This window comes from Gambusia affinis, linkage group LG22 (genome assembly GCF_019740435.1).
Source record: "Gambusia affinis linkage group LG22, SWU_Gaff_1.0, whole genome shotgun sequence".
Taxonomy (NCBI): domain Eukaryota; kingdom Metazoa; phylum Chordata; class Actinopteri; order Cyprinodontiformes; family Poeciliidae; genus Gambusia; species Gambusia affinis.
This window is the reverse complement of record NC_057889.1, coordinates 586,704-603,195: the sequence shown is the minus strand read 5'-3', so window position 1 is coordinate 603,195 and position 16,492 is coordinate 586,704. Positions and strand designations below refer to the sequence as shown.

Genomic DNA, 16,492 nt, shown 5'->3' with positions numbered 1-16,492 from the left:
TGACGGTTTACAAGTTTATTAGAAAAATAAGTTTATCATGTACAGTAGAAAACATTTAGTCTGCAGCAGCGCACACACACACACACACACTCGGAAAACTCTCTGAAAGCAGCTCATCGTCTCAGAATCCGACCAGAACCTCGGTCCAGATTCTGTTTAATGGCAGAAAAGCAGCAACATGATCCTGTGCTCGACTACATCTCCCACAATGCCTTTCACCTCTGAGCCACCAAAGGAAGCCAGGCCAACTTTCTGACCCAAACGGTTCTGGCTCTGGACCGGAACCGGGGCTGCAGAGGGAGTGTGGGTCAGGTCATGTGAACAGAACCAAATGAACCCGACAACCTTCAGGCTGCAGCTCCATCTGCTGCCATGGCAACCCCGTCCTCAGCTAGGGAACCAGAGTGGAACCGGATCATCAGGAACCAGACCCCGGTTCTGACCGCCGGTCCGGTTCTAGAGCTGGGATAACGAGGCGTTCAGGGTGAGAAATAAAAACCAGAAAATGGAGCTTTTCAGTGATTTTTGTTAAAATCCGTTTAAATTTGATCAGTTTCTGATCTGAGGAAACACATTTAAAAATAATTTTCTAAATTATTTTAGTGAATAAAAATTTACTCACTTGGTAAATTTATTTTACATTTACGTGAAAAATATAACTGTCAGATAATTAGCTTTTTAAGCACATTGAATAAGTACATGATGCTAATAGTGGAGCTAGCTCTTAGCGTTACGTTTAGCGCTCTTTCAATTTATCTCCTTCTGGGAGGAAGCAGAACTTTCAGTCGCTGATTTTAAGCCAAATTTGCTAAATATTTTAGTTTTGTGCTGCTCTGATGGAGGTCGGGTCCATTCGAGGCGGTTCTGATAAACATGTTTGACTAACTTCTGCTTGGCGCCTGATGATGGACTCCACGCCGGGGTCCATTGGGTCCCCTCCTCTGGGTCAGAACCGGAGGCCTGAGGACGGTCTGGGCCGGGCCAAAGTTCCGGCGCCGTCCGGTCCGGACTCTGGGTCCTCTGAGGTAGTTAGCGGTCGGCTGGAACGGCTCGGTGCTGATCTCAGATCATCGAGCCCGTCTTCAGAACAAACCCAGAGTTCACTCCAAGCTAGTGGCAAAGCTCGGTCCAGAAGGATCCCGTCCAGCGCCGGAGGTTCCTCTGAGTCAGCTGACCTTACCGTTCCCTCCAGCAGGGGGCGCCGCCCGGCCCGGTCACAGCGACTCGTCAGCGGCGACCTCCGGCCCTTTTTCCTGCTAGTCGGGTAACAAAAGGAAGAATTAGAGATGGAAACGAGACGCGTCTCATCGACACTCATCATCTGCTGCAGCAGGAAGCATTCACAGCCTGACAGCGCATGCATGTGTTAATGCACACGGCTCGCTAGCAGGACACGCTAGCAGGACACGCTAGCAGGACACGCTAAGACAGCAGGGAGCGGACAGGTGAGCAGCCATAGAGCTAGACTGAATAGATCGACGCTCAGGTGAGTCATGCAGAGAAGCAGCAGCACATGCAGGGTTAGCAGTGGTGGGCACGCTTCCGCTAATGCGCTAATAGCGGTGCTAACTATTAGCTTAGCATTTTTGCAAATTTTGAAATCATGTAGCAAACTTAGCTTCAACTTTACTATAGCATTATTACAAATTGTCTTATTGCAAATTTCTTGTACTCTACGACTTTATTCACGTCACGTTTTTATATTACGACTTTTTTTCCGAATTGTGACTTTATTCTTTTAATTGACAGAAATCAATTTTTTTCTTTATTGTCATAATATTGCAACTAATATCCTACTAACATGAAGTTATTTTTGTAACATTACAATTTATTCTCATTGTATTGTGACTTTATTGGATTATTACATCCATTTTATTACTTTGACTGTGATATACTACAACTTTATTCTTGGATTATTATTAATTTAGTCAACAAATACCTATGATAAAGTTTAACAAAAAGCAAAACAAAGTCAAAGTGCATTACAGGAAATAATGTCTAAATTAAATTGATACTTCGACGTATCCACTCAATACGGCGCTGGTGTAGCACAGTGGCTAACGTCTTGCTTAGCGCAGTTAGCTTGTCGGTTAGCGGTCCCACCACTGCGGTTAGAATCCAGCAGGGAAACAGCGAGGAAGATCCTTCTGGGACAAGAAAAGCTTCGCTCTGAGACTAAAGTCAAATTGTGCTTCGACTCCCCCCCTCAGCTGTTGATGCTGCGTCCAGTGAATTTAGGACACCAATTTGTGAGACATTTATGTTTTTGGACATGAGAGGAACTGATAAGGATGGAGTATGTCACTACACATACAGAAGTAGGTGATCTGGGATCTGATGGCATGCAAGGTGACGCTGGAGCACGGGGCCAACACTGGCAAACCTTCAGTCCATTTCTTCCACAAGGAGCCTTAAATTTGAAGGAAATTTGAAGAGAGAATTTGCCCAAACATGAATTTAACACAATTTGAAGTAGTTTTTGTACACGGGTGTGTGTATGTTTATTAAAGCAGACAAACAGCAGAGAATACAAGCCGAACAGGACTGCTGGGTCCTCTGGTTCTTCTCAGGAACAACAAACGCAATACAAATCGTCATTTCACCGCTTTAAATACATGTTTAGGAGACAAATGCTTTGTTGCTGTTAGCTACTCAAAACATGGAAACCAGAGTGTAAAAACATACAGAAAGCTTGAGCCGCAGCACAAATCTGCCTCTAAAGTACGGCCTTTAAAAGAGGTCAAAACAAAGGGAAGAAGAAGAGCAGTTCGCCAGAAACAGGTGGGGGTGGGGTTATGTTTGGAGTCCAAGCTGATTTTTAAAATATGTACACAGATCTTGCCAGACGTCACCAATTTGGAGGAAAACCTGCAGGCAACCAATCAGACCGAGTCTTTAACCAGAAGCGGGTTTGTTTTAGAGCGCTACTGGTTTCACTGGTTTCACTTCCACTGCTGCCCAAAAGAATCCTGATAAAATTCCTGGTTGTCAGATTTGTACCCGGAATAGTTACCAGCATGGTCCCCGCCGTGGAGCGGCTGCTGAGCAATGGGTTGGGAGCCCCAGTTCTGATTATTGGTCTGGCGGCGCTTGGAATCTGGCTGGCTGTAGCCGTCAGCTTTCCGCTTTCCTCCCACATTTCCACCGCGGCCGCCCCGCGCACCACGTACCCCGCCGCGCCCGCGTGCCGCCACCACGCCTCCTCTTGGTCCGCGCCCGCCGCGGCCCGGCCCGGGCCCGACGCCGCGCTGCGAGAAGCCGGCCCGGCCTCGGGGCGCCCCGGCACCGCCTCGACTTCTGACCGGCGAGGCTCCGCCCCTCAGGCCCCGGCCGCCGCCCCGCCCCCGGCCCGGGGCCTGGAAGTCGTCGTAGCCGTAGTAGGGGTCGTCGTAGCCGCCGCGGTAGTTGTGGTAGTCGTAGCCATAGTAGTCGTAGTAGTCGTCGTAGCTGTAGTAGTCCTGGGGGAAGCCGTAGCCCCCCCGGCCGCCGCGGCCCCGCCCCCTGGAGGGGGGGGGCATGTGGGGCTGCGGCGAGTAGTAGTAATAATCATCATACCTGCAGGAGGGAGACAGGGCAAAGGTCACACAGAGACCAGTTAGCATGGAGAGCACCACCTACTCCTCAACCCGTCCTGACCAGAACCAGGACCAGTTCAACCAGAACCAGTGGAGGTCCATTTTAGGTTCTAAATGTCTCCGGTTGTTAGAAATGAGGCTAAATTAATCACTTCCTGTCATTTTGCATCAGGGTGAACGGACCAATCAGACGTCTGGCTGGGTGAGGAGGAAATAGTTTAAAGTTTGTTTCCATTCAAACTGTTTATAACAAGTTTATTACTGTCTAGAATACTATTACTGTTTATTACAAGTTTTACTGTTTATAATTTGTTTACAGTGTTATAACTGTTTATTACTGTTAATAACTGTCTAACATTTGGGACCTGTCTAACATTTGGGACCTGTCTAACATCTGGGACCTGTCTATCATCTGGGACCTGTCCAACATTTGGGACCTGTCTAACATCTGGGACCTGTCTATCATCTGGGACCTGTCCAACATTTGGGACCTGTCCAACATTTGGGACCTGTCCAACATTTGGGACCTGTCCAACATTTGGGACCTGTCCAACATTTGGGACCTGTCTATCATCTGGGACCTGTCCAACATTTGGGACCTGTCCAACATTTGGGACCTGTCCAACATTTGGGACCTGTCTATCATCTGGGACCTGTCTAACATCTGGGACCTGTCTATCATCTGGGACCTGTCCCACATTTGGGACCTGTCCAACATTTGGGACCTGTCCAACATTTGGGACCTGTCCAACATTTGGGACCTGTCTAACATCTGGGACCTGTCCAACATTTGGGACCTGTCCAACATCTGGGACCTGTCTATCATCTGGGACCTGTCCAACATTTGGGACCTGTCTAACATTTGGGACCTGTCTAACATTTGGGACCTGTCCAACATTTGGGACCTGTCTTACATTTGGGACTTGGCAGCTTGTCTCTGTGCTTTCCTCTCCTTCCTTTTCTGATCAGGCGGTTTGGCAAAAACTATTTCGATGGGCTCTCCCTCCAGCTCCGTCCCGTTCAGCTCCTCCAGCGCCTGCAGCAGGACCAGAGTTTCATTCAGCCGTCCAATCGGAGACAGGAAGCGAACGCCGCGGGGGCGTGGCCGGTACCTTCACGGCTCCGTCCCGCTCCTCGAAGTGGACGAAGGCGTAATCTTTGAGCTTCTTCACTCGCTCCAGCTTCCCAAATTGGCTGAAGGATTTCTCCAGGATCTCCTCTGTGACGCCGTTGGCCAGGTTCCTCACAAACAGGACCTTCACCTGCAGAGACAACGTCTGGATCTTCAGTCTGTTCTTCCTTCCACCCAACTTTACAGCAATATTCTTCAATCTTCAGCAGTGGTTTCTGTAAGTTTCAAACTGCTTTAAGACCATTATGATTGGAATATTAGCGTAAAGCTGATGTAATAACTCCAGAGGAAAACTCCATAAGGAACATTTAATTCAGCTGTAAAACTACCAGATGTTTAGTTTTTATGAATATAATTTACACTGCAAGGCATCCTGGGTAGTTGATGTATGCTATGTGCTCTAGCTAATGCAGGTATCTGGTGTTTTTTGGGCCTCCTCAGCCTCCATTGCTGCAGCTCCTGGTTGAAGCTCGTCTTCATCTCGCCTGTTGACTTCTGGGTTTTGACTCACCTTGGCCATAACTTCCGGGTCGGGGTCCTCGATGGGATCGGCCCACTCCACCGTCACCAGGTTGCCCCAGACCTTGACCTTTCCGCTCATGAGCCGGCGCCGGGCCTGCGCCGCCGTTTTGTGGTCTTCATACTCCAGGAAGCAGAAACCGCGGTTCTTCTTCTTGTCGTCAGGTTGGTGGTAGAGGATGACATCACTGAGACCCTCTGGACGGACACAGCAGAGCTGGAGGTCAGGCCGGGCCGAACCGTCAGAACCGGCACCAGGAGCGCTTCTTACCTGTGACCTTAGAAAACTCCTCCACGATCTGCTCCTTGGTTTTGCTTTTGGGTATGGAGCCGACAAACAGCCTGTTGTTGGCCACAGATATGCAGACGCCGATGTGTTTGCCGGGCCGAATCTCAAAGTTATTGCACTGGAAGAGAGAGAAGAGTTTCTGCTACTGGGCCGGCTGGGTCCGTGTGCAGCGTGCGGCGGACCTACCAGCTTCACCGCCTCCTGGGCGGAGTCTTTGGCGCAGAAAGTGACGAAGGCGTAGCCGCGGTTCAGGCTGCTGAGCGGGTCCATCATCAGCCGCAGGTCCCAGATGGGCCCGGCCTTCTCGAAGAGAGGAACCAACTCGTCTTCGAACAGATCGCGGGGAATCTTCCCCACGAAGATCTGCGGGGGAGCGGCAGCCGTCAGGAGCGGGGCCGTTGCTAAGCGACAGCCTGCGGAGGAGGGCCTACCTCGGTTCCCACTGTGGGCTGCGGCCCGGCGTAGACGGCGTCCGGCGGTGGGCCGCCGTACTTCCTCTGGCCCGTGGTGACGTCCAGTGTGTAGCTGGTTCTGTCCAGCAGCTCCCGGATCCGCGCCTCATCCGGACCTTTGGAGGCCGGAGACACTTTGGTGCCCTGCTTCTCCCGCTGCCGGTACGTCTTCATCACCCCGCACAGGAAGGCACTTTTATTCTGGAGGAGCACAGACAGGTCAGACGCAGCCGGCTCCGCCCCCTCGCCCGGGGAAACTCACCTGAACGTGGGACAGGTCGCTCTCCTTGAACTGGACCAGAACCTGCAGCGCCCCGTCTTCGTTGAACTCCTTCAGAGCCTCCAGGGCGCGCTCGTCCAGGTCGCTGTGAGCCACCAGGCCTGCAGGGTCAAAGGTCAGCATCAGATGAAGCTCCACAAACATTTTTTAGAACTTAAGTAGCTCAATTTGTAACTCGCCACGTCAGTCAGTCGACTGCAACAGTGGAGGTAAGAAACACCGCCACCTGCAGGCGGGAGTTGGCATCACTGCACCTGAATGTTTTTGATTTTGAACGTTTGTTATGGAAACACAGATAGTGTGTCTGTGATGTTTCCTCCTCCAGAGCAGCTGTGTGTGTGTGTGTGTGTGTGTGTGTGTGTCCTGACCTGCTACATAAAGCTCGTCCAGCTTCTCAGCTACTTTCTGCGACAGGCCGGCGTCCAGCAGAGCCTGGAAATGTTCGGAGCGGGTCACCGTTGCCATGGTTTCCATGGGCTCCTCGGTGCCGTTCCCGTTCACATGATCTGTGGCCAAATCTGCAGACATCTGGAACAAAGCAACGCAGAAACCTGTCAGCTGTTTCCTGTACTCTGTGGGATTTAGACTGCAGGGTTTCCCCCAGTGTACAAAAGACTGTTAATTATTTGTTTTCAGCCCTCTAGTTTAGGTTTTCTTTATCAGTGTTTTAGATGGAGTATTTTATTTCAGCCACTGGGTGGCTTCACGTTCATATTGTTACATCTTGTATATGGATCTGAGCATTGAGTGGTGGCTCTCAAGGCTGACTTCCTTTACTTCTTTCTATTGTGTGCGTCCATTGAACGTAAGTAATATTGTTGTTGGTTTAGTTCGGTTTCGTAAATGTCTGAGAGCTGTATTGTACTGTGTCCTGTCGAATATTATGGTCGTTTGGTGTAGTTAACGTGTATTATTGAGAGCTAAAGGTTAGCTGTTAGCATTAAGTTATTGAGCTCATTTAATTGATGCAGCTGTTACTGTTTCCAGTTGAAACGCAGGTTTATTATTATTATTTACATTCTCATAGTCAGATATTAGCCAGTTATTAGTCTATAGTAATGTTAAAGACATTTATTCATTTGTGGATATTTGGTTTATTTGTGAAATGATTTACAGACAAATTCTCATAATTTCTCTTCGTTTATCTTTGTAGGAAACCACACACACACACACATACACACTCACACACACACACACTCACACACACACACACACACACACTCACACACACACACACTCACACACACACACACACACACACACACTCACTCACACACACACTCACTCACGTGCGTCCATCACATGTGCCTTTATACCCAGTATATTAAAGGCCTGGCGGCCCGCCATGCTTTACAAGCTCCACCCCCAGGCTAAACCTTTCTTGTTTATATTTTTAGAAATAAATAAATAAATAAATATATATATATATATATAAATAATAGTAATAAAAAGCTGCATTTTTTTTAAGCCGCTTTGCTAAGCGTCTCTGTTGCTCAGAGCGTTTCACTGGAGGAGCAGATTTATTCCTAAAACATGAGTTTATAGAAGATAAGTTTATTGTTTATGCATTTAAAGCCGGACCAATCACATCACTGGAGCCTCTGCGTGTTGCAGCAGCTGGATGACTGAAGTCCATGCTCCTGTCTCCCCCAGTGCTTCTATCACTGTTTTTCTGTGTTGGTTAATAGTTGGATGCACTATTCATCGCTTTCCATTAGTACAACCTGCTGGAAACTGCTTCTGAAAATATTTTTGGTGAAACCAATAGTTTTCTAACTTTTAAACAACTTCAGCATGACAGGATCAGTAGGAAACACAGGATCATCTCAATCTGAGGGCTCCACAAGATGTTACCACCAGTGCCTAGCTTAATGGGAAAACTTTTGAAAGTCAAAGCTGGTAAAGTAAACAAAACCCTCCTTTCACTCAAACTGGACCAGGCTAACCTGTATGGATATTTACATCAAACCCCTGTGAGTAGGCCTGTCACTATACCAAATGTTACTGAGCGATTAATTGTCTAAAAACTATTTGCAATAAACAATAATATTGTTTGAAGACATTTTTAAACTGATTTAATGCAAATGACATAATAATTCATGTGATTTCCTGCCAAAGATAGAAACACTTTATTTTCAAAAGAACATTTAACACTGGAAATGATAAAATAAATAAAACAACCAAAAACAAAAATAAAATGGATTCTCAGTCTCCATTAACAAAAATGAATAAAAACACCAAAGTGTAAATAAATACTGGATTCAACCAAAAGAGTTCAGATTATGAAGTCTGTAAACCATATTGTCCTTCAGTAATCATTAGATTTAAATAGAGAAGATGGAACATCGACTACCTGATGCAATAGTTCACACTACACGTTAGTTCACTCCTACATTTTCCCCTTAAGACAATCTGAGAACGTTGATGTTCTCAGATTGTCTCTTGTGGTTTCATAACCGATCATCCTGTAGTGTGTGGTGTGTTACGGTAGATCGTTGTGGCGCTCCGATCTAAATCAGGGGTTTTCCCCACTGGGAGCTTAACGCAGCCTGTTGAATGTGACAGGTAGCCAATCAGAAAGCCGGATTCTCCTCCTGCTTTCTGAGGGGAATCCCAAACAGCTGACACAGCAACCTGAAGTCCAGCGGACATTGGAGATGATATGTGGAAACAACATTAATGTTTATAAAACATTTGGTGTAAAGAATATAGAAATGATGAGGGGAGGAGTTGGAGCAAAATTGGTACCAGTTGTTGAACCCGGTAACTTTTCAGCTGTTCTTCGTTAACGTGACATAAAAAGGTTCTAATGATTTTCATTCAGTCAGGACGTTACGCTGACACTAGAGCCACATGCACTGCAGGGAGATTGTAGTAAAGAATTGATTAATGCCTGGTTTTAAAATGACTTCACTGGACTTGGAGCCATTATTTTGTGCCCATTGTTGGACACCACACGGCCCGATGGAACCCGATGGAACCCGATGGAACCCGATGGAACCGTTCTACCTAGGATTTCTGTCGGCTAATGTGTGATCTCTCAGGTTCTGAAAATGGGCCGACAATCGGCCGACAGCTCTAAGATGGTGTAGTGTGAACTGGACATTACACTGAGGAAATGAGGAAGGGAGGGTCAGTGGAGAGCAGCGGAGTTGAACCTTTTTTCATTCAGTGTCATCAACAGAAAGAGAAAAAGGCTGGAAGAGACGATAATTAAAATGATGTTGATAGTTTTAATTTATCGTACAATTAATTGATTTATTGTTCATAACGACAGGCCAACCTGTGAGGAATTATAATTCTTCCCAGAGTTTTTGATCAAGGTTAGAGCTTAAACCCGCCGCGTTAGTTCTGGTTGCGCAGCTCTACGTGAACCGCAGCAACAACTCGTCTTCACGCTTTCAGAGGAGCGTTGAGATTGATTTATCTTTGTGAACAAAACATTATGCGGCGTTTCCATCCACCAGCGTGTGGCGCTGTCTGTGCTGATAAGGTTCATGTCGGTGTTCCCGGTTGGTCGGCGCGTTAGCGGTTAACGAACCAGCGCTAACCTCATCATGCAGGTTCAGCTTGGCGCTCTCCTCGTCGTCACGCTTCACGCTGGTTTTATATTATTTTATTATTATTTTTCCGGTTATATGATGCATCAAACCAAACCAAATGCTCTGTCTGCTCGTCCCATAAACTGGAGCAACCAAAACAGTTTCTGTGACAACTATGAATATTGTTGTTTGGACTTTTACAAAGTAAACTTGTCAGCTGCTTAAAATCTTACATTTAAATGTTAAACAATTTCAAATATTTTAATCTATTTATGCTGAAACCATCAAATCAAATTCAGCAGCTTTGATCATCTCAATAAATAAATGTTACATTTATATATCTGTGTTAAAATATGATCATTTTGGCCCCTGAAGCCCTGGGGGCCCCATGGAGCCGCTGACTTCATTTAGATTAAACAAAAGTCCAAATAATTGATATTTATCTTAATTGTAATTTTTGACTTGTTCTTCAGACTAGTTGTGGCTTTAAATATCGTTTCACTGGAGATGTTTTCCTCTAACATATTTTCATGTTTTGTTTTGTTTTTTTACAAACTTACATTTATTACCTAAGATGGAGTAGATTTCAACAAATAAGCAAATTTCCCTTGGGGATCGATAAAATATATTCTATTCTATGATTTGATTCAGAAACGATTTTTCTATTCAAACTGTCTAAAGATTCAGTTTAAATGATGAAACTGATGAGAGGAAAACAGTTCCATTATTAGGCCTGTCGCAATAATCAACAGATCAATAAATCCATAAATCACATTATTAATTATGAGCTTAGTTTCAGTTAGCATGACTTATTGTTTTTCTCTTCCTACCAAAAACTGGATGATAAACTCTTCCTTCTGCTGCTTTACTGAACCGAATCACAAAGTTCTGGAGAACCAGGTTCACCTAGAGGTCAAAGGTCAGAGGCCTGACTGTTGGGTTTAATGCCGGTAGGCCGTCCCATCAGATATTATGATAATAGTAATAATAATAATAATAATAATAATAATATTTCATCCTTCACTTCTGGTTAGTGACAGAGAACTGTAGCAGATTTATGGCCTAATTAAAGGCCGCCAGTCAGAATCACTTCAGTCTTCAACATGGCTCATAAACTTTGAGTTATTATTTCTAATAAAACATTCATCCAGCTGCAGCTGTGAGGTAAATATCTGGGAGGAAGAGCCGCTCCTCTTCATCAGATCCGACTTCTGAGAGCCAGAGAACAGGAAGTGCAAAAACATTCAACAAGATCAAAATCCCACGTTATTAAACCCAACAGCTGGAAAAAAGACTAATAAGATTTAAAAAAAGCGGAAACAGTTTGATTTGAAGCTGATTTAAAACTTCATGTTTTCCTGCTGCCAAAACAAATGATTAATACTGCTGCTAATCACATCCTCATATCCACAACACCAGGCTGTTCTGATTGGTTTACAGCAGAACTCAATGAAAATACTCCAATATTTCCTTGTTTTATGTACAGATGCATAAAAAATGGCTGACCTGATATCAATGTGCTGCGCTTCACTTCATGGATAAACTTTTCAAAGAAGCGTGATTTCATGTTTCATAAAGTTTTCTCTAGTTTCTAGTGAAAATGTAGAAAATAAGAGTGAGTAAAGTTATTATTACAAGTGAATAAACTGATATTCACTTATTCATATGTATGCTAAGTACTAAGAGGCAGAAACTTCAAAGATCACATTAGATTTTATGACACAAATTATCCCCAAACCTTTGTTGTCTTTTTATGTTGCAGCCATATTTCATTTAACCTATAAACCTGATCTTAGTGTTTCTAAAAGGATATTATATTAATTAATTTTCTGATCAATTTGTTTGACAAACATTTAATCTGAGTTTTGATAAAACCCTTATTTTAATATGAAAATGACAGGCTGACTTTTAATCCAGAAACCTGTTTTTGGTGATATTAGGAAGGTTCATTATGTTAATTCTTGTTCTGTTGTTGTTTTCAGTAAAATCAAGGTCAGAGTTCAGTCAGGATCCCGTTTCAGTGAGAGCAGAAGTATTGTTGTTCAGCATTTTTACAAAAAGATCATATTTCTTCAGGTTTAGATCTTGTTATTTTGGAACTGATTCAATTTAAAAGCGAAGTATCCATGACAACTGTATCAGATCACCTTGATTGTTTACCGCTGCTCCCAACTGGCCAATCAGAGATCACCTCTGGAGGTGTGCTCTGAATAAATGGACTGTTGGCGCCACCGTCCTGTTTATAATGTTAAAAACTGGGCTGCAAGCTCATTAAATGGGTTCTCTGCACATGATAACTGAAGCCGAACATGTTCAACACGGAAACCAGCCTATATCTATGCTCTGCCAACCGTTAGAAGCATTTATAACAGAAAAACTGAGCGCTGGAGCAGCCTACAGGTTTCCTCTCACAACAACACGCCGTTAGCCGGCAGCGCAGGCTTCTGCAGGCTGCAGGCCTCAGCGTTACACTAATCTAAGCAAACATCTTCATCTCCCCTTCATTACCTCATTACAATGAGCTTCTATGTAGCTGAAGTTACCTCATGTTCTCTCGCACTGTCACGTTACTAGAATGGAACCGTTTCACCGCTTCAAAATGCCGGTTAGCCATCAGCAGAGGCCGGAGCGAACAGCATCTAACGCCGGCTCTGGCTAAACACCCCACCCTCCAAAAAGCAAGTCTTTCCGGGTACATACCATGCGGATCTAACGTTGAGTGCACGATGCTGACCCGCTGTGGTGATGGTGGTCCGAATTAGGGAGGAATACTGACCCCAGTGATGTTCACTTGGTTTCCTTTTTTCACCCCGGGTTAGAAAATGGCGGCGAGGTAAAGTCCCGAGGTCCGCTTCTTCCCTTTTAGAGAAACAGGGTTTCTGAGGGGGGGATTCAGGGGCTCCTCCGGTTTCATTGAAGTACACTTCGCTGCAGCAAACAGAAAGGGGCGGGGACGGACCACTGTCAGCCTCATACCTTATATGGAAATGGGACTATTTCATTCCGGAAATGAAGGGGGCGCTAGTGACACTATTTCCTGTATCAACCGTTTCATAATAATTATAATAATAATAACGTATTTTATTCTACAACGTCTTTCAAAACACCCAAGAACACTTTCAACATTAAAAATACAAATTAAACAGTAAAGAAATGGCTACAAAACCTGATATGTCACGTGGCATGTCTGTCACGTGGTATGTCCCTTTTTTATTTTTAAATCTTTATTTAAAATTATATTAGTAACAAGCGATCTAAAATGAGCAACAATAAGGAATCATTATGGAAATGTATTTATCTATCCTTACACCCCATCTATCTGAAACAAAAGTCATAAAACATGAATCACATCAATAATTTGGAGACAAATGTACATTAAGATCACATTTCTCCATCCATTAATTATCATGAATTATCCTAGTGGGTCATGAGGGCTGCTGACCCTGGACAGATCACCAGTCCATCACAGAGTCAGAAAACAGATATAAGTAAATACTTGCTGGTGCTGAAGTTCAAATAATAGATTTTGATGTTGTGAATGGTGCTTTTAAAATAAATAAGTTAAAATTTAAAATACAATAGCCTTTAACTTATTTTATAAGAACTAGATGGAAAAGAGGTTTGGTCAGTTTTACATTTAGTCAACAATTTTGGCCAACTTAGTGCATCCATTCACGGTGCATTTTTGTTGTTTATTTGCCAAATATTTTTCTTATTATTCACATTGTGAATATAATTTACAAACAAACCAAAAGACTTCTGAACTACTAACTAGTGACATTCTGTAACTAGAATATTCTTGGCTGCAGATAAACTGGATCAATTATCATAGTTCAGCATAATGTCTCCTATAAGGACTCCAGCTCAACCAGCAAACTGACTGGTGTCCCACTATTCCATATTAATTCTACCAATTGCAATAGATTCACAAAATAAAGACCTTAAATATCCAATTGTTGCAAAACCCAAAGTGATTCATTAAAACTTTAAATGTAGCTTCAACCTGGAAAGACTCACACAGAAGGCAGATTTTAGAAAGTTTATTTGACAACCTTTTTGGATAAAGTCACTGGATACATAAATTAGACCAATGTGTAATTTCTAACTCTAACTGTCTTCATCTCACCTGCTCAGGTGTCTCCCTCCCAGCCTAATGGCGCCGGTCTCATGTCCTCCACCCTTCAGAATGTCCAGCTCAGGATAACTTTAATCTTATGTTTGTATTATGATTTGTAACTGAACAATATCTTTCTGTATGTACTTGCTTTATTACAAAAACCAACAGTTGATTCTAACTGTTAAAACATAAACAACTTCTCTGTATGTCGGGTTTGGAAAGAAAATTTGTATCGATTCCAGTCATTGTTCACAAATGTATAGGAAACACTGTATATTGCAAGTTATTAACTTGGCTTACATTTAAAATTTTTAAACAAGGTTATCCAATTATGAAACAACGCCGTTACAATATATTTACAACAACTTTATTGGTTCTACTGTCTCTCCAACAAATTACAGCCACAAAGTAACTTTATGTGGAAACGACACCATTTCTATGAAAACTAAATGATGTAAATCAACTGAGCTACAACAAAAGAAACTTTCAAAAATGTACATAATATTGAAAGAACACATTATGAAAAAGGATCCCTGCACAAGTCAAAAGGTAAATGTGCTTTAGCAGAAACTATTTAAAATGACATGTCACAAAAAAACTAACAACAATGTGTGACAGATTGTGGAAAGCAACTAATATTCTCCTTGCATTCAGTGTTGACATTCAGGTCAGGGTCCAGAAGACCCATCACAGTAATAAGGAGGGATCTCTCCTGGTCTTCCACTGCCGGTGAAGCCCACAGTCTTTATATCGCCAGTGGCAGGAAGAACACGTTACAACAGCAAGAGGAATCCGGTTTTCTGCCTGGAATGACTCTGAAAATGTACCCCAGTTGATCTGTTAATGAAAAATTGATTTCATGTAGTTAAAATCTAATTTCACATGTTTAGGTGAAAAACAGTCAAAGGTCCTCACCGTCCAGCCAAGCAAAGTGAGTCTTCTTCCTGAAAACTGGGTCAGACACAATGAAAGAACCTGCAGGTCAATATCAAGGTGAGGTCAGCTGTGTCTCCTGGGTCAGAATCTCCTCCAGGACAACAGCTTCAAGTCCATGCAGAGGCATCTGGAAATAAAAAAACCAAACAAAATAAAAAACAGGTGCATTGCAAGACTGAAACAGGAAGAATGGCTCTGACACATGATGATGGATGAATCTGACCTGTAAGATTGGTGCTATCCTTTGTACCTGCATGGTGAAGAGCATTAAATAATAATTAATACTTTATCTCTCTCAGTATCTTATCCTTTCATCTCTAATGGTATAAAAAATTACGTCCAAATAATGAATTAAAATTATTATTTATTTAAATCATTTAGGGTTTTAGTCTCATTTGCACATAAAGATACACAAATCAACATTACTAGTTATGTGTAAATTTAAAAAATGAACCTCAATTTGTGCCTCGGCTGCTTTGGCGAAGGTGTGGCCATCAGCACACAGTCTGTAAAAATACAGATATGTTCTAAGTCATTGTTTCTCAATTCCAGTCCTCAGGCCCCCTGCCTGCATGTTTTAGGTGTTTCCCTTCTGCCACACCTGGATTGAATCTTTGGGTGATTAACAGGCTCCTGTAGTACTTGGTGGCTGCAGAAGATGTCATGCAATCATTAGAATCAGCTGTTCTGGTGTAGAGGCACATCTAAAACATGCAGGCAGGGGGGCCTGAGGACTGGAATTGGGAAACACTGATCTAAGTGAAAGATGAATGCAAGTCCAAATAACATCAAAACTGCTTCAACCCTTTTAATTCTTCTATCCTGATTTTCTTTCGGACTTAAAAAAAAAAAAAAGCATAGAACAAAAGTACACTGTGAATGGACATAATACAAATTACATGATTTAAAACTACAAAGTGATGAACTTTAGCTACAGCTTACCTCACATTTTGCCTCTCATCAACTTTTTCTGCTCTCTCTCCTTTTGTTGTTCTTCTCTGGACCTTTTAAAAAGGACAAATTGAAGGTTTTCTTAAAAAACTGACAGATGTGTAACATGACGTGGTACAGAGCACCATTATTATTCTGACCTCACAGGGACGTTTCTCAAGAGAGAGACACGACCATCTTCGTATTGTCATCATATCATCCTGTGGATTTCACAGGTTCACATTTAATGAAATCTCCAACAGAAAGTATAAACTCTCATCTGTTTCCTTACCTCACTGAAATCACATGATGCTCCCATTACAAAGTACAGTGTACACTGTTGAGAAAAATGTTTTACATCTATAAAGACCATACAACAATATGGTGGGTGGAAGCGGATGTTACCATGACTACAAATGTTAAAACAGTTGCTGGACAGTCATTGTTCAGACAATCCCTGTGGTGTTTAAGAGAAAATTCAAGAAGGGGGAAGAAAATTAATGTGTCATTATTATAACAATTAAATTGAGGTAAATGAAAACAGCCTTACCCACCATATTGATTATAAACATTTAAAGCAGGAATGGTTGGAAATAAACAGTCTGGTAGCTCTAAAGAACCACAAGTGTCCCATCAGAACATCTCACCTTAACATCATTACAGAACAGATTCTGTCCAGGTCCAGATGACATCTGAAGACAGACTTCTCTGATGATACAA

General features: G+C 43.1%; 1 protein-coding gene across 6 annotated transcripts; it reads right to left on the bottom strand.

Moving 5' to 3' along the window:
- On the bottom strand, window positions 1-12,738 carry LOC122825573 (heterogeneous nuclear ribonucleoprotein Q). 6 transcript variants are annotated; one of them, XM_044107021.1, is made up of 11 exons: window positions 12,490-12,687; window positions 6,616-6,775; window positions 6,230-6,348; window positions 5,947-6,168; window positions 5,702-5,878; window positions 5,498-5,633; window positions 5,219-5,424; window positions 4,688-4,837; window positions 4,490-4,611; window positions 3,014-3,555; window positions 1-1,256 (listed from the first exon to the last, which is right to left on the bottom strand). In XM_044107021.1, exons 1-11 carry the CDS (start codon window positions 12,490-12,492, stop codon window positions 1,228-1,230), a joined length of 1,866 nt encoding a protein of 621 aa, XP_043962956.1. In that variant the 5' UTR covers window positions 12,493-12,687; the 3' UTR covers window positions 1-1,227. The 6 variants fall into 6 exon arrangements, with proteins under 6 accessions (XP_043962956.1, XP_043962957.1, XP_043962958.1 ...); XM_044107022.1 differs by having other exon boundaries at window positions 1-1,253; XM_044107023.1 differs by having other exon boundaries at window positions 3,171-3,555.
- Between the last annotated feature and the right edge of the window lie 3,754 nt (window positions 12,739-16,492).

What these genes read in the sequence shown, in the direction of transcription:
- LOC122825573 (XM_044107019.1), bottom strand. An exon ending in AGCCCACAGTGGGAACCGAG is followed by an intron (nt 5,879 to 5,946) that starts GTAGGCCCTCCT and finishes GCTCCCCCGCAG; the next exon opens with ATCTTCGTGGGGAAGATTCC. An exon ending in GGAGTTTTCTAAGGTCACAG is followed by an intron (nt 5,425 to 5,497) that starts GTAAGAAGCGCT and finishes GTGTCCGTCCAG; the next exon opens with AGGGTCTCAGTGATGTCATC.